The sequence below is a fragment of the Corvus brachyrhynchos genome, unplaced genomic scaffold (assembly GCF_000691975.1).
Source record: "Corvus brachyrhynchos isolate BGI_N302 unplaced genomic scaffold, ASM69197v1 scaffold136, whole genome shotgun sequence".
In the NCBI taxonomy this organism is placed as follows: Eukaryota; Metazoa; Chordata; class Aves; order Passeriformes; family Corvidae; genus Corvus; species Corvus brachyrhynchos.
This window is the reverse complement of record NW_008239080.1, coordinates 9,105,805-9,124,171: the sequence shown is the minus strand read 5'-3', so window position 1 is coordinate 9,124,171 and position 18,367 is coordinate 9,105,805. Positions and strand designations below refer to the sequence as shown.

The window sequence follows — 18,367 nt, the reverse complement described above, 5'->3', positions numbered from 1 at the left end:
CACTATGCAAAACCAATTATGCAGCTTTATTAAAAAATTCAGTGCACTTAGACATCTAAGTCAAAGTTTAAACATTTTGTCAAATACGTTAAAAATTTATAAGGCAAATTACAGTACACTGATTCTTCAGATGTATTTTTTCAGATTGAAATGAGGCTTTTTTTTGTACATGTTCTCACAAAGATATTACTTGGCAATTGTATTATTTTTTATGAAAATAATGTAACTTAACTGAGTGTAAGTTCTTAAATGTTGAATTTACACTTCATACGAAGTAAGATAGAATGCACCTGTTTCAGTTTTGAAATGAAAGTAAACCTTGCTAAACTTTAATCACTACTCTACTAATATTTTCTACAGAGAGGTTTTCATGACTAGTATGGTACTCGAGGACCTGTGACATATAAGTGGAAATTATTAGATATGTGCTAAGTAAAAAAAGTACAATTTTTTTTTTGTGTCAAAAGTGAGTAATGAAAACCATCTTTTAAAATAAGGTTGCAGGATCTGTCTGTAAGGATGGAATATGGGTACTTGATCTAGACTCAGATCAAGCAGTAGTACAGTATAGTTTGACACACTATATGCAGAGTTATAACATAAATCTGTTTGTAGAATGCAAACATTTATCCCTGGATAAAAGCAATATGAAATAATTACCTGGACTCCACACTGAAGCACAAGTCACTACGTACTGAAGCAGGTATGCACCATGTCAAGCTTACTGACATTATCTTTTCAGAAGCAGCATGGCAGGACCATGGCTTGCTGAAAATAAACCTGACTGAACATCCACTGCTGAAATGAGCCTATGAACATTCTTCACAGGGAAGACCGTGTTGAGCTCCAATGAGAATTAAATGTCAATACCAAAGACACTGAGACTGCAACTACTGTTAGAATACTCCCTCCATCATACTGAAGTGTATCTTAGGTATACCGTGATGTTCATTTTATCTTCTGTAGACAATTATCCAGTAGAAGTCATTTTGTTTTGTTTTCACAAGCGCATATAGATTTTGGTATACAGCTTTCAATATCTAGCTCTATTTTTTAATTTTTATTTTTAATGTGTATTTTGTCACCTTAAGGCGCACCTGTGGTATCAATTACCACCTAAAGAATAATGTTTTTGTTCATTGACAGAGGTCATAGAGTTGATAATATTCCTAACTGAAATGTTTCCTTTAAATGTCTAGATTTAGATGGAGTATATCAAAGTCAATATTTCTAAGCAATAACACCCAACATAAGCAGTAAAGCTAAGTCCAACATTAAAGATGCTGAAAAATGTTGTCATCTGTTGGAATTGTATTATATAGTTCTCAATTAAGCAACATTATTTCTACTTGAAATGTTATTTCTATACATTCTTTCACTTGGAGATTATTTGAAAAAAAACCCCACTAAATCATAAAGGAAAAAAATAAAACCAGAATGAAAATTAATAAGCCAAGATGGTCCAGTAAAAGAATTGTTTGGGGCCATGCTCTGTGTCCTTTATAAGCATGGTGACACTCACTTGCATGCCTAATTAAATTACATTACTTATCAAATTACTATTTAAAAGGGGACTTGACTTTTAAAGAAACACAATAAACATGGCTTTAATTTTCCTTTTGACATATTGAAGAATAAGTAATATTGTTATTGCAAAACAAGCAGATTAAGATCTCTAAAATCAGCTCCAGTAAGTGCTATTTAATTTTAAATATCCTAGATCTTAAGAACAGCAGGTGAGCCATAAACAAAATATTCAATTCAGTCAAAATTCCAAATTTATTACATCAGTACTGCAATTCTAGACAGAAAATATTTGTCTGTAGCCCACTAATACTGTATAACAATTCTAACCATACTGTTTTTCTGTATAGTACCTTTCATGTCTTCTTTTTTCTATCTCCTCCTATAATCATTTAATCTGGACTAGTAATTCTTTTATTAAACTGCTAACATTCAGTTATTCTAACAGTAAATTCTTGGCTAGACATAAAAGCATAGGGTTTTTTACCCATAACAAGTTTTTTAGCATAAAATGTTAAACTTTGTGTTCTAGTTGCCAGGGTATTTATTACTATGTTTTAGCTGTGGCTAATTACAACAATAAATATGTATGAACATCCAGAGAGAATAGCTTTAAAATGGCATGAAATATGGAACAGTCAGGCTGCTGAATTACACAGAATGATGTTGAAATACTGAAAATTTCCTTGGGATCCAAAGGGGAAATTTATCAGTCATAATTGTTGCTTATGTTGTAACAATTAATAATGTCTTGAGTCCAAAGGCGTGGTTCAAGCTGTCCAGTGAATCAAGTGGTGTTCGGGAAAAAGTAAAGCAAAAAAAAATCTTTTGAACTAAGAAACTGGTAGAAGAAAACAAGGAGGGAGACAAAACAGCAATATGACTCAGAATTTACTCCAACAACCCTTTAAAAATACTTAATTTCTAAAGTTTATTGTTGCAGATCTTCTACAGAAGACTATATCCTCCTTTCCCAGACACCTTGATGACTCCTGTATAGTTGCTGCTTTCAGTCATCTCTTCAACCTACTGTTACTAATGCTTACTTTTCCTGACAATCCAAGATGAGTGAGTGGCAGCAGCTGCATGGACCTGGAGGAAATAGGCAAGGGGAGATCTGGGAACTGAGATGTCTTGGTAAAGCTTTGTGGGCATCTGCCATTGTGAAAGTTAAAGGCAGATGTTCAAGTGTGAATATAAAATGATAGGATGTGTTTGACAGGATAGAGAGGTTATAACTGGAGAAAAAAGAGAAAGAATATTTGACACAAAGGTGCTGATTTAAGAGCCGTGAAGAAGAACAGCCATGACAGATTGTGCAAAGAGATAAGAAATAGTAAGGGAGGCATTGGAGGCCAGGAGAAAGGGGTGAAAATGACAGAAAGAGAAGGATTTGGTTAGCTGTTTGAAGTGGTACCAAAAGGATTGATGCATCAGAGACTGAGATTGTGTTCAGAGTAAAATATGATTCGGGGAAAGAAACTAGAAAGAAAAAATCATAAAATCAAATGAAATTGACTAGTGGGAGACAAAGAGAAGATCAGGGACAGAAGAAAGGAAGGAGCAGGATAACAAATTAGGGGAGTCATTGTAAAGAGGAAGCAAGGGAAATTAAGATGATAAGCTAGATGGGAAAGAAAATAGATAAAAGCTGGTTAAAGAAAAATCTTATGTTTTCCACTAAAAGTAGACTGTGATTTGTAGAAAGGGGTGGATAAAGGGTGACAGAAAGAAGGGTTGGGGAACACAGCTAGACTGTCTTAGCAAAGGTACTTTGACCAGAATGAGTATAAGGTTTGGGACAAAAAAGTATGGTGAATGGGACTACATGAAGTGAGGTGGATTCCTTGAAGTACAATGAACAGTTCACCAGATAGCAGTACAGAAAAGATTCCACATATCAGAAAGGGGCTGTGCTCCCAGAGTACCAAACTTTACAGTTTCATGACTGTTAATAGTGTCTCTGAAACCCGTAACATGCATTTTGTGATGCAAACCATATATGTTTGGATAACTTATGTTTAAAACAGTTATTTAACATAGATCAGAACCATCTTCCACTCTTACAGAAATGTTTATTAATGACATTTTAAAGTAGTGGCAGTAGTCTAGTAGTAAGTCAGAAGCCAACAACGAGGTTACAGGCAAGCACTGCCTATAATCCACATCCATGTAAAGGTCCTACTAAAACTACAGTATTTTGTGCTGCCAAGGCTGCATAATATGTATAGAAAAGGGTGATACTCAAAAAAATGTATTGTATCTAAAGCTATAGATAGCATGAAATGAAGAAAAGCATTTTAAGCAGACTATCTAAAAATTCTGAAAATTTTTTATTTTACAACTCTGAAAGTACACATGTTGATACAGTAAAGGAATAGTGGTAAATTCAGATACAATTCCTTTCTTAATCTATAGTGTAGTAATTTTTAATTTGTTCTTTAAACTGAACTCCCTTCAGAGCCCAGGATAAAGCACACACAACTTCTAGGATCAGGAACTGACATATGAACATATGAACACAAAGCAATAAATAAATGTCTGAAGACCTGAAGTGTAAGCAAATACTTGAAGAATGCCAGACTGAAAACTGCAGCCACTGTCAACTGAAAATTTTGAGCTTAAGCAGAAATCCATACCATGAACTTATAAAATACTGCAGCCTTGTGTCAAGGACCACTGTGATAAAATGCTGGTCTTTTCCCAGCCAGTTTCTGAAAGGGGACTCTGTCCTGGAATCTCATGAGGCTTAGCTGAAATAGGTGTAATGACACAGGAGTGCTGTCATCTAGGAATGACAATGTTTTACCACAGAATGTGATAAACTTTTATGACCTTTCCAGTGACTGAAGTAACTTTACTGTCATATATTTAATTTACTTTTCCAAACGACATATCATCCACATTCTTTCAAGACCACTTAGATAACAGTGTATTTTGCAAGGAAACATACTGAACATTTTCAGCTCACTTATAATCAAAACATTCAGCTCACTTAACATCAGAGCATTTGTAATTTGCAACTGAACGCCAACAAGATAATAGCTTCCAGCTAAATCACATATCAGTAGACAATGGATGTGTGGACAACAACGCAGATAAACACTGATCTTGCATTTGCAGGACCACACTCTTCCTTCTAATAAAGCATATTCTCTTAATAGCTGGAACTTTTAAACATTTCTGCTGAGAGGTTTTTTTGCTGTTTGAGACACTCTGTCTCAGGGAAGTTCAATTAAATGACTCCCAGTTAAAAATTAAAATTCTTTTAAACTCAATGTCCAATCCCCCCCAGATATTTTGTGGAACTCAGTCTCTACATTGAATAATACAAAATTTTATCAAATAATTTATTTTAGCAAAGGACTTGATTTCCCAGAAGTATCTTTGATCAGTAGTCAAAAAACTAATATGAAGAAGATATTTATAACTATTCACAGAAACAGTACTATCTTTGAAATAATAAATAAACGAAAAACGTTCCTTCAAATCCCACAGTGCTTTGTTTAGCTTACATGCTGGATTTTATGTTGAGAGATAAAAAGTCTCCGCTTACTATACTGCTTCCTTATAACTTTCCCTTTTGGATACTTAATTGTCCTCATCACCATATTACTGGGGAATCTTATGTCTTTGTGCTGCTATTGTTTAAATATCCGATGTAGTAGAGAGTTACTGTCATACTCACTTTATAGATAAGAAATTGGACACTGGCTTAAGTGAGTAGGTTAAGGTCACACAAGAAAACTAAATATACCTTTTCTGATTACTAAACAATTTTCTTAATTAATGGACCTTCCATTCCATATGTGGTTTTTCACTTTGCAATGTATAGGATCAAAATGGAGAACAATACTCAACCAAGCAACAAAAAGGGATCAGGCTGTCACTCTTTTTCTTTTGCATTTTATTTAAATCTAACAAATAAACAACATGAAAAGACAAGACAAATTTGTAAAGGCCTATTCCCTCTTTAGTGATATAATTGTCAATGCCTGCCCCTTCAAAAATTAAATATCTGACTAAATAACCTGCTATTTATATGACAGCTATTCTTGCTGGTGTTTCAACATTTATAAATCGTCCTGCCTATTTTTCTTGATTCACGGTACTGTATAAACCTCCACTGTGACCTTCCTGCTGTGCAAATCACCACCTAAAAGTTTGTGAATCAGAGAAGAAACAATTATACAGAGTCTGATGAACTTCTTCACACAGTTCCCTTGTCACTTCTAGCCATCTACTGGGAAATGTAAACACAAACGAATCAATATTCTTTTATTGTAAATTGAAATAGAGAGAGAGTAGGAACACTTGTTTAACATGTCCAAAGCTTAAAAATAACAAATGAACGGTGAAGAATTAGGGTTCTTGCAATAACATATCAGGTTAAAAGAGCATGATAAAGGTGTGCTGGATTAATCCTGGCTAGATGCCAGGTACACATCAAAGCCGCTGAATCCCTCCCCTTCTCAGCTGCACAGGAGAGAGAAAATATAACAAAAGGCTTGTGGGCTGCAAAAGAGACAGGGAGAGATCACTCAGCTGTTACTTTCATGGGCAAAACAGACTTGACTTGGGGAAATTAATTTAATTTTTTACCAATCAGATCAGAGTAAGATAATGAGAAATAAAACTAAATTTTGAAAAGCCTCTGCCCCACCTGCCCTCCCCTTCCTCTCTTTTTTTACCAGGTATGCTGGTTTGTCTAGGATACAGTTCATTTTCTTCATAGGCACTAATATGAGGCTGTGTTTTGGATTTCTGATGTAAACAGTGTTGATAATACAGGGATGTTATTGTTGAGCAGGGCTTACACTGAGTCAAGGCCTTTTCTGCTTCTCACACCACCCCACCAGCAAGGAGGCTGGGGGTGCACAGGAATTTGGGAGGGGACACAGATGGGACAGCTGACCCCAACTGACCAAAGACATAGTCCATAAGATATGGTGTCATGCTCAACAATAAAAGCTGTGAGAAGAAGAAGGAAGGACCAAGGTTGCAAGTTATGTTCAAGTCACCGTTAAGACTGGTGGAGCCCTGCAAGATCTCCTGGAAATGGCTGAACTCCTGTCAATGAGAAGTGGTGAATGAATTCCTTGTTTTGATTTGAATGTGTGTGCAGCTTTTGTTTTACCTATTAAATGTTACCTATTTATCTCATCCCACAAGTTCTCAATTTTATTCTTCTGATTCTCTACCCCATCCTGTATCTTGCTGTGGGAGGGGGGTGAGCAAGCAGCTGGGTGGGCCTTAGTGGTGTGTTAGGGTTAAAGAGCAATACAGGGCTCAACTTCACTCCAGATTCCCTGGCACAGGGGAAGGGGAATCACTGCTGCACTCAGTTCATCACATGTTGTTTCTGCTGCTCCTTTCTCATTTGGGGGAATACTCTTCACACTCTTATCCTGCTCCAGCATGGGTCCCTCCCACAAGAGACAGTCCTCCATGATCTTCTCCAATATGAGTGCTTCTCGCAGACTGTAGTTCTTCAGAATCTGCTCCAGCATGAGTCCCTTCCACAGGCTGCAGTCTTTCAGTAACAGACTGCTCCAGTTCATGTCCCCCATGGAGTCACAAGTTCTGCCAGCAGATCTACTCCAGCTAGGGCTCTTCTTTCTGTGGGACCACAGGTCCTGCCAGGAGCATGGATTTCCCACAGGCTCACAGCCTCTTTCAGGCATCCACCTGCTCTGTCATGGCATCCTCCAGGGACTGCAGGTGGATATGCTCCACCATGCACCTCGATGGGCTGCAGGGTGACAGCCTGACTCACCATTGTCTTCACTATGGTCTTCACCATGGGCTGCAGGGGAAAAGCAGCTTCAGCACCTGGAGACCCTCTTCCCCCTCCATCTTCACTGACCTTGGTTTCTGCAGAGTTGTCACTCATGTATTCTCACTCCTTCTAGCTGCTGCTGAGTATATATATTTTTTTTTAAAGTATGTTATTGCAAAGGCACTACCACCATCCGTGGCCAGCCATGGGTCCATCTTGGAACTGGCTGGACCTGATTCTTTTGGACATGGAGGAAGCTTCTGGCAGCTTCTCACAGAAGACATACTTGGATCCCCCCCCCCGCTACAAAAACCTGGCCACTTTAACCCAAGGCACAAGGTTAAATAGTTCTATTGGCAGGAAATTAAAAATTAGCTAAGTAACCACTTGATTTATTTACTCTTGAATGACTAACCAAAAATTAAACAAAAGCCTGTAAATGTTATAGTGGCAACGTCAACTTGAAAAGTAGCAAATGAAGTACCCATCTTGTTCCCAAGTCCTCGTGCCTCCAGCAGATATGCCAGGTACTGTAGTGCACTTTATCTCCTTCTACCAATAATTGGGGAAAAAAAATCATCTGCCTCTTCTTAGTTATGCTTTTACCCTAGCTTGCATGGATAGAAATGTGCATGTAGGGTTATAAATAATTGAGGGATGCTATGCAGATACTCTGTAGATTAAGAAAGAGACCATTTAATATCTAGGCATTAGTGCAGTTAGGAAATGTATAATTTAGACTAAAATCTATGCTATTGCCTCTATAATATGTCAAAGCCTTTAAAAGAATACCCATCTCCTGTAATGCTACAGCTTTTTTCTACTGAGATTTAGCAAAAAGCCTTATACTACATGATAGCAAACATACTAATAATAAGCAAACAGCTTACACAATTAAGGTTGTATGCTAAAGAAAATATTAAGCATTCCCATAAAAGCTTCTAGCACTTTCTAACAGTGAATAAAATTTGTATCTACAAGTGAAATCTAGCTGTGACAAAACCACATTTTACAAAATTTTGTGCACAGACATAGCTGGAGAAGGGTTATGCGAGGGCAGTAATACATTTCAATAGGTTCTTCATCATGAGGGAGCCTGCTGGCTTAGTCACAGCTGCCACAGTATCAATAGCCTTTTTGGGATCTTGTATTTTTCCTACTTTCATGATGTTGCTCTCCCTCATTAGGATTCAATTCCAATTGTTTATGCTGCTGCTCACTGTTACTCTTCTTTCATGCTGATTATTTCAATTGAATCTCATGTAAAATGGACAGAAGTTTAGAGAAAAAGGGAGGCACTGACTGTTAGTGAAACGGAAAAAGCTAAACTCTTGTTTGTTCCTAAAACGTAGCCATAAGGATTGCATATCTGTTTCCAGTCCTCCAATTTTATTGTTAGTCATAGCTAGTGCCATGATTGAGCCTAGCAATTACAGACCACTTCTTCAGTACTGCAAAGCATGTTTTGTGTACATGCAACGGTACAAAATAATTTCCCATTCCTCAAAAATTAGTCTCCTTAATAATTTGATACTTACAAAACAAATTCTTTACCTTAAGTCTACTAATGTAACCCTGATATTACTTCCTCACTTTGAATTAATGACTGAAAGCCCACTCGCTTCACTGCCGCACTTGAGGACTCTGATGCAACAGGTTCTCTTTGTTCCCTCTTGCACACTCTCAATCCATCTATTAAGTCCTGCAATTGCTTTTTTACTATGGAAAAAATCTCCAGTATGCTTGAAAACAACTTTCCCCATCCCTCAGCTTCAGTTTGCCTGTAGTAATCATCCAAAGGTGCAGGTGAAGATAATGCTTTAATTGACTGATTTTTTTCTTGACTTCTCACAGTTTCTGCTTAGTTTTTAAATCCCCTGAACAATAATTATTATGCTCTGAGCTGATCCCTAATCTTATGTTTCAGTAACAAGAGAAACTTTCCAGAAATTAGACAGGCAGTGCATGGATGGTACAGAAAAGGAGTGAGCTTCCCAAAAACTGTCTCCCCAAAGAGCATGACTAAATGGGAGATACCTGGTGCTTTATGAAATGTTCTGCTAAAACATTCTTAGTATTCCTTTCTCTACGTAATTTATACTGACAATTATTAGCCACCAAAATTAACACACACAACCTTTACATTGCTGATCAAGTCCAAACAGAGAAAAAGCAAATGTTAATGACAGCAATTATCACCTTTATCTCTCACACACACTATTCACATCATGTAAATGATCTCTAAGCCAAGCCTTTTAGCAGCAATGTGTCTGTAGATGTATGTGTGGAAACATCATAAACAGGCTGCAAAATGAGTAAGGGTCAATATGTCTACACATAACATATAATCCAGTACTGCAGTATGCTTCTTCTTAATTTTTATTATTAATAAGGGAGATAATTTTGGCACTATTTAGATAGACTACTTATGTATTTTCATGTTACCACCATACCAGATTGATATTCTGGTATGATTGACATACCTTGAATGGTAACATTCAAGCCTATTGAAGAAATGAGGGGCTTATTTCCACACCCCCCCCTCCCCCCAGTTTTCCATTTATTTGTACATGAAGAAAACCACAGTAATGAGAGTTGTGAACTGCAACTCTACGAAATTGTAAACCTAGTAATTGTGTACTGAATTGCAGCTGAAGCACCACACAGCATTTCAGGACCAAAAATTCTCATGTCTGAGTACTTCTGTGTAAATCTAAGGGTTATCCCTACCACTACATTTCAAAGGCCTCTCTCCAGGTCTGATAAGACAAGAGAACAGGTGCAAAGAGGAGTATTAATTGAAGAAGTATTAATCTGGAAATCTCTGGCACACTGGAAAAAAATGGAAAGACCAAGTTCTGTGCTTACCTTAAACTTACAATAGAATGATTACATATCCTTAAAATGTACATTATAATAAATTATCTTCAGAGAAACAGACATTATATTACAAGTTCTATTTGATGCTGAACAGTTGTCATGGCTTTAAGTATAGGTGGACAACAGTATACCCACAAAGTATAATTTAATGGAAAGCATGAATAGTTACCTGAGTAACGGATCTTGAATCCTTTCTTGCTGGTTGCATGATCAGTTGACCAGCGGAGATACAGCTGATTCATTCTGCTTGTGAAGTTCAGTTGCCCAGTATGATTTCCACTTAAAGCAACCAGTAAAGGGCTTTGCCCAGAAGAACCTTCAGAGAGGAATTAAGACACTATTGAAGTTTTAAAGTACTATGAGTTTAAATAATTCTTTCCATATTTTAACTCAGCTGTGAATGTGAACACGGTAGAATAGGAAATAGCCTGACACATCCTTGTCAGAGAAATAATTAGCATATATCTGTTTAAGCTGTCCATCTGGTTTTAGGTTTTCACTAGAGAGCACTATAATTGTTTTGTATTTCCAAGATAAAAAAATCTTGGTACAAACAAATTGAAATATAAAGCAGTTAGTGATTTCACCATAAACACTGAAAAAAGTAGTGGATTGAAAAAAAAATATTCATTTCTATTTGGCACAATTACATTGAATAAGGTTGGGTTTCTGCTCCTTGCCCTTTTAAATCTATTATTTATTTAAGCTTTTTTATAACTAGTGAGTTAGAAATATGTATACAAATTTATTTTGTATACATATTTCAAATGTATACATTCTTTGGTATTGTACATCTTGCATAATTTAAACACCACCATGTTACATAGTGAACACAGTAGCTAAAAAAACCTGTCACATGTAAGATCATCACTGTGTCACTGTGGAATACAGATATGTACAAGTGCTACAAATTTATACACTTCTCTACGACTCAGTTCTGTTAATTAATATGTTTATTATAGTTTCATTTTAGTGTAGAAAGATATACATTTACAGTAAATACAAGATGCTGAAAAAATGTGTCCTGGCCCTAAACCACAATAAAATCCTAGAGGCATAGATAATGATTTCAGGACTAATTATCTAACAACATATATGAAAGAGAAAAAAATCCATATATCAATCCAATCTCCAACTGGAAGCTTTCTACAACATGAAATGGCATTTTTTTCCTCCATATGAAGGTTATGTTTTCTACAGCTGAACCACTCCCTTCCATATGCTCACTATGTCTTTTGCTCCATGCTTTTTCAATTCTAAGAAAGCCATGTTCAACCAACATTATCTTGGTCAGAGTTGCTATTACAAATAAAGAGCTTCTTCATTCATTTTTTTGCTGAGTTTGAGCAGCTACAGCCTGATCAGGTCTTCTTATGTTACATGAGAATACAAAAATAAAACTGAATCAAATGACACCTAAAAGTTGAATACAATTGTTGTCAGCCCCATACAGTTCAATAAAAAAGGTGTATTTTCTGATTGGGACATTTCAGGTACAAAAGGGAGGCTATGGAAGCCACAAAACCATAAATATTAACATTACCTCCCAGTTCTTAGGAACTGCATTTCAGTCACCCTAATGACAATACTACAACTAAGTATTACTTAACAAATTCTGAATGCATACACAAAATAAGAACAAATAAGCATTGTTTTAGGCATAGGTTGCTCAGCATGCCCGCATCAAAATGCTTCATGACTTGTTTGTTTATCATATTAGGGAGTTAGTCTTTGATGGTTACAGTGTAGGATAAATGATAAGGGATGCTAGGGTCAATTCCTGTTTTTGCTTGAAAAAATTATTTAGAAGATGACATTTGACTCAGTTACTCTGAGCTTCACTTTAGGTTTGTAAATCTGTTTAATACACTTGTTACAGTTTGGAATGTAAATGTTATTTCAAAATTCTCATATTAAGGGACTAAAAAAGGGATTTCTACAAATAAACTACCTACAAAGAGGTAGGTGATAGGTAGGTGATCCTTATTAGTGATCACGAAATTAGTTTTCAGCGCCATATGCCACACCACATTTTTTAGTCATTGGGAGATCAGAGGATTGATTCAATGTCTTTTAGTTTGCTTTGTTGTTCCTGGAGCTGAGTTTTAGTGTCTGTACCTTACCTAGCAGTCAGCTCTTCAGATGGTGTTCAGGAAGGTCAGCAGCATGACTCAGTTTTTCTTGAAACTGACATTTATTTAATTATTATTTCAGAGTGTGTCTATATAAGGAAATAAATATTCAGCTTCTGGTGTGGTGATCTGTCATATGATGTTCTCTTGAACATTAGACAAAAGTTGACATTTCCTTTTATTTTCAGTGATAGGTTTTGGTTTATTTCAGAGAGAAAAGAAGAATATTTTCTGTATTAAATGAATGCTGTTAAGTGTAAATAGTATGAATGCAGTGTTTTCAAGTTCAAAATATTTTAATAATTATGTTCATATAACATTTATGGCTTCTCTGGTTTAGAATCCAGGTAGGATTTTCTAAGGGTATGACTGGTAAGTAGGAATGGCTTGGTGACCCAGTTGACCATGGTGACCTCAGTTACTGGATGCCTGTCCTGATCATCATCCAGCTACTGAAGCACCATAATGTACAGTGCAGTCAGGTAGGTGTAGTCCCTGCTGTGGGTTGCATTCCAAAGCTGCCTTACAAGGCAACCAGAGACATGTGCCTTAGCAACCCTAATTCTCTAAAATTTGTGTTGCAAATCTTTATACAGATTCTGCATAAAGTTTGATGATGTATCTTTACCTATTATAGATAGGTCAGTGCAGTTCTACTAATCTAGATAAAGTTCACTGTCTTAAACCACACAAGGCCCCACAATATGACATATATTTGCTGCAAAATGCACCAACATTTGAGTCTGAGTTATAGCCATCAGTGGAAGCAGCATGCCACATCAGCATTGCCTTCTGCCTCCAAAAACTCATCATGCTGAGATGTACAACTAATTAGTCCAGCAGAGCACATTGCTAATGTGGCCACAGGGACAAAAGCAAGTATCTCTGCAAGGCACTGCAATGTGCCATATTTGAATATCAAATTGTTGAGAGCTAGCTCAGGAATCTCTACACGACACTGTAGTTGAGAGGTTATAAATATGCCATTATCTTTTTCACTTAAGGTTGCTGGTAGGTGGTAGAAAAAATTGCTTCTGCAGAGCTGCAGTAGGGATGAATTTGTAAAAATATCATTTCATGCTATGAAATTAAAGGGCTTAAAAATGTAGAAACTACATTAACTCTCCTCTCAGATCTATTATTGATAATCTGGTTTCATTACATTTAAATTCAGAGGAAAGAAAACAAAAATATACATCAGTAAAATTATGCCATTTCAACAGAATTTCTCAAAAGAAAACAAAGAGATCAGACCACTAGAAAAGTTCCAGTCATGCTACATACTGTCTTTGATACAAAATAGAATGGAGGAAAAGCAAGTCTTAATAGATTTTTTGCAGACTATTTTCTGTATTAACCTCACCTGGACCAGCATACATGTTATGAAGAAAAAATATGCTAATGAAGTGGTATTTATAAAAGCATTAAAAATATTGTGATTTTTTAGAATGTTTTTTACCAAAAAGTGAAAGAAAAAATTAGCAATTTTAGACATTAGAAACTTAATGTTTCAGAAGAATACCTGGATACCTCAAAAGACAGGACCTTTTAATATTTTTCATGCTGTGAAACTCCCATAGTGAATATTCATCATTTCTGTCATAGTTATAATATATTCTTGGTTAATAAAGGAAGATATGATAATGGTCTCTAAATGAATAAAAATATATTTAAGAATAATCAGAGACTAGTTATCCTTGTCAATCAGTGAGAACATAATAAGTCATAATAAGTTCAGAATGTAGTAGAAAATAAGAATTAAGTAGGGCCCTTTGAGAGGTGACTATTAATAACACTAGAACATGAGGTTTGGTAGTTTCTCTGCTCTTTGTCCCAAAACAGATGGTTGAATGCTTTAACAGTGGTGTATTCAAACAGTGAACAGCACTGGTGTGCTCATGCTATGGAGAAAGCAGACAGAGTATTTGAACTCAAATTTCAGTATTTAGACTCAAATAATTTTATTAATTTGGACAAATGGAATTATAACCCCAAAACACTTCTTCAGCAGAAACAAACCATTATGGACCAGCATGTTAACTTCTTCTTTCAGACACCTCCATGCATTTCCCAGGAAACGGAAAACCGTGTGACTTTCCTAGGGAAGCTGCAGCTGTTAGTGCTCCTCCTGTAACAATACCTAAGAAAATTTAAAATCTTCTTTGCCTTGAATACATCTATAAGGACTTCCATTGGCTAATAGATTTAGATTTAAGGCAAAAGTAATAGGAATTCTGAATCATAGTTTAAGTTTCAGTATCACTGCATTATGAACCCAACAACTGGAAATCAAGGCTCACTCCGCCCAATATTTGTTCTTGTGTAATTAGATAGAATTTAAATCTCTCTTACCATCAAATACCTCCAGCTCATCAAATTGCTTTTCACTTTGAAACATTTCTACAAAAATGGAGATGTTATATCCTGGCTCAACCTTAATAGTCCAAGAACACGTCTGAGAATTGGGATAGGTGCCTGGATACCCTGGACTGAGGATCACTCCTGATGATTCTGTACGAATTTCATTTGCTGGACATTGTGCTGCAAAGGACACAAAAAGAACACTAAGAATAGCAATGAAACAATGTGCTTCTTCTCCATGAAATGCCTGCTTCAGGTTCAGTTTCCAAATGAAAACATGTTAAAACCATATTCTAGATGGAAGGGAAAAAAGTTCCCTATAATATGCACCGAAACCAGACTACTTTTATAAACCTTTCATTTAGGAAATATTATATTAATTTATTAATGATAGTAAAGCATCCATGCAGAAAGAAATTTGCTAGAGTCCAAAGCAGTTTCAGTTGAGGGATTCACATATGTTGGTGTGATCATTCACACAGGTGAGGTAAAAGTACTGGTACTTTTCATTTGGAAATTGTTTTCTATTTGAGGTCTTAAAAAAAAGACCCAGCTTTAAGAATAAAGCCTGTTACATGAGCATGACAACTTATTGGAACATCTAGGCATACCAGATCATTTGAAAGTACACAAGTTCTATGTAAAGTGTTCATTTTGGATACAGAATGCTCCAAGACATCCAAGACCTTCTTAGCAACCACTTCCCCTGTTATTTAAAGTCTGAACTTGTAACAATACCAGGTAAAGTTTCACCTGGTATTCATAGGCATTTATGATCTCTGCATACTGAATGGAGTATACTATATTAAAATACTGTAAATTTTATACCCTAAACACTGGTTTGATTAGGAAGTTTTGTTAGTCACTGTTTTTCTTTAACATTTTGCCTCTCATGCAGGACCGATTTTTTCAAATCTGTTTCCTGTTGAAGTCTGATACATTTTGTCCACAGTTTCACAATATACGTTCATTATAAAAATGTTTTTTGTGTAAGATCCACAAATATATCTTGACAGAAATGCATTCCTGAAAATCATCTGGCACAGTACCCAAGCACTTAAATAAAGGTACCTCAATTTTTGTGACCAGTACAGGAATATTTCTTCCTGTCACAATGCTCATCATGCTTTAACTTACATCTCTACACTTCCCTAGCAGCAATTAAAAAATGAAAGATATTTGTAGAAAGAGGATATAGGGACAGGATGAGAGCAGCAGCTCCAAGTGTAGAAACAGAAATCACAACTGTTCAACTACTGGTAAATATAAACTCATGCACATGGACAGCATGTTCTCTAGGGTGCCTAGGGCTCTGTATGTTAGAAAATACCTGGCAAGTTAACACAGCACCAAACATTTTGAGAAAATCCATCCTCAGACAGAAAGGGAAAAGGAGCTGTAAGAAAACTGTGATGTGGTGTGATTATAACTGCTCTGGAGGTCATTTATTGAGAATGATGTAGAAGTGGTCACGCAGACAGATTTTTCTTACCTGTCAGATATGCCATCAGACTCGTATATAGTATCCTAGAACTTGGCCTTCTATCATATAAATATATTTTTTGACTACTACAACATAGTGGCACAGCTCAGGAAAATGGAAAGTGTTCTTGTATCTTTAAAAAATATGAAGGTGATCTAAACAAGGACAATATGAACAACTGTAAATTACAGGTAAAACGTAGAAATATGAGAAGGCAGTTCAAAAATTAGTTTGAAATACATTATGCAAATTGCATAGCAATAGCAATTTTTTTTCAAGTCTATGAGGATCAAATAGTTTGGTATAAATGCAGTTCCATCCTGCATCACTCCTAAAGAAATACAATCAAATTGGACAGGGTATTGAGAAGGATGAGAAGAAGGATTAAAGGTATGAAATATCTTCTGTTCTATAGAATCATGACATAAGTATGGTGATTTTTTTCCCCATAACAACTGGAGGACATGAAGGCAAAACAGCAGGTGCCAAGTTCAAAGCAGACAGAGAAATAACTTCACACCTTACATAAATAAATTGTGTAACTTCTTGCACAAAACTTTGTGGATTTAAGGCATTTACATAGGTTCAAAATAGGGCTGAATGATTCTACTGAAGAAAGAGCTCTACAGGATTCAAAATATAAAGCACATTGCTGCCTTAAGAGTGGTTTAGCTACAGTTGAGTTGAGGCCTTAATTTTCTTTGAGGATTTTCTATCCTTCACTGGAAAATCATTACTGACCAGTGCTAGATATGGCACACTGGGTATAGAGTCTGTTATACAGAATTTCTGATTCAGAAATACATATTTCCACCCTTCAGTTACTTAGGTTTTCAAAGTGCAATATGAGTACTTTCAAATATTTATCTAGGAGTAAACACTATAAAGATGGTCATTAAAAGCACAACTTTTAAATGATCTACCAATATTTCATGTGGTTCATAAATACAAGCTAGGGATTTATCATAAAATAAGAATTACATTAAACATTTTTCTCCATAGTAATACTGGGGAGGCTGGGATAGAAATAAAACCAAGAAATTCTACTTTTCAGTTCCTAAAATTAAAATTAAAACTTGGCTGAAGAAAGGAAATCAGGTGCATCCCAATTTACCTCAAGAAATTCCTCCCTTATGTCTGTCCAAAATAACTGCACCAGAATCTTACTCTAATGCCTCCAGTTCTATTGTCTACTGTCTCTGAATCACTCGATGGCACTTTTATTTTTCATTACCAGATTATTTATTTTGATGCCATCCTTGTAACAAAGTTTTGCTGTATTCACAGGATACAGCCAGAGAAAGCACAGCAGTTTGCACAGCATTTGCAAGAATTGTTATAGATGGCTAATCATGATCAGACGCTCCTAATATCTCTGCAGATTTTACAATAACTTTTCAGTTTACTTCAGACTTTTATTTTACATTTACACTCTAATTGGCACAGTCAACGTTAAGTTACTGCTGTTACTGTTAACTAAAAAATGAAGTCTGGATTTGCAGTATAATCATCTTATTAAAATATTACAGTTATAACAGAGAAATACATTGATTAAAAAAAGAAATCAAACCTTAATAAGTATTCAGTTATCCGATCAAGAAAGATACAGAAGTACACCGTATTCCTATTACTTCTGAATATTTTATGATGAGGGTCCTGAAATGAATAATGATTCTTTTCCACTCAAAACAAAGATATGGAGTCTCATCTCGGAATCCATGGCAGATACCAGCTAATTCTATGCACGAGTCAAAAAAGGGGAGGTAAAAAACCCCACTTTATCTCAAGTATGGGTGTTCATGAAGATAAATTACTTATAAATGCATAAAATATATTACAGCATGTCAGAGACTGAAATATTATATTTTATGACTTAAACATTTTCTTAAAGGACTTCTAAAACTGTATTACAAAAGCTGCAGAGAAGACCAACACACCCTGAATGGGGCCCTGACTGAGGCCTTACACTGCTTGCTGATGAAGATAAGATAAAGTAACAACTCAGGGCTGGGGACAGTCACAAAGCACAGGCTTAACACCTCCAAGATGAGGACCACAGCCCCAGGGCTATCAGCTGCCAGGCTCACACAGACCCTCCACCAAAGGGGAGGGGGAGGAGAGGCTTTGGGTGTGTGTTGGAAAAGCCTCTGGTCAGAGGCACAGTGACTGCCCATCCTCCACTGTGCAGAGCCCAGCTGAGGGGTCCTC

General features: G+C 36.1%; 1 protein-coding gene across 1 annotated transcript in view; it reads right to left on the bottom strand.

The window, feature by feature from the left end:
* The window catches only part of CSMD1 (CUB and Sushi multiple domains 1), a 1,107,925-nt gene that overhangs the window by 83,963 nt on the left and 1,005,595 nt on the right, over positions 1–18,367 (bottom strand). Inside the window, exons 47-48 of the mRNA XM_017739215.1 lie at positions 14,668–14,856; positions 10,353–10,499 (exon numbers count right to left, since the gene is read on the bottom strand). Of these exons, the coding sequence (XP_017594704.1) occupies positions 10,353–10,499; positions 14,668–14,856 (336 nt within the window). The remainder of the gene's footprint in view (positions 1–10,352; positions 10,500–14,667; positions 14,857–18,367) is intronic.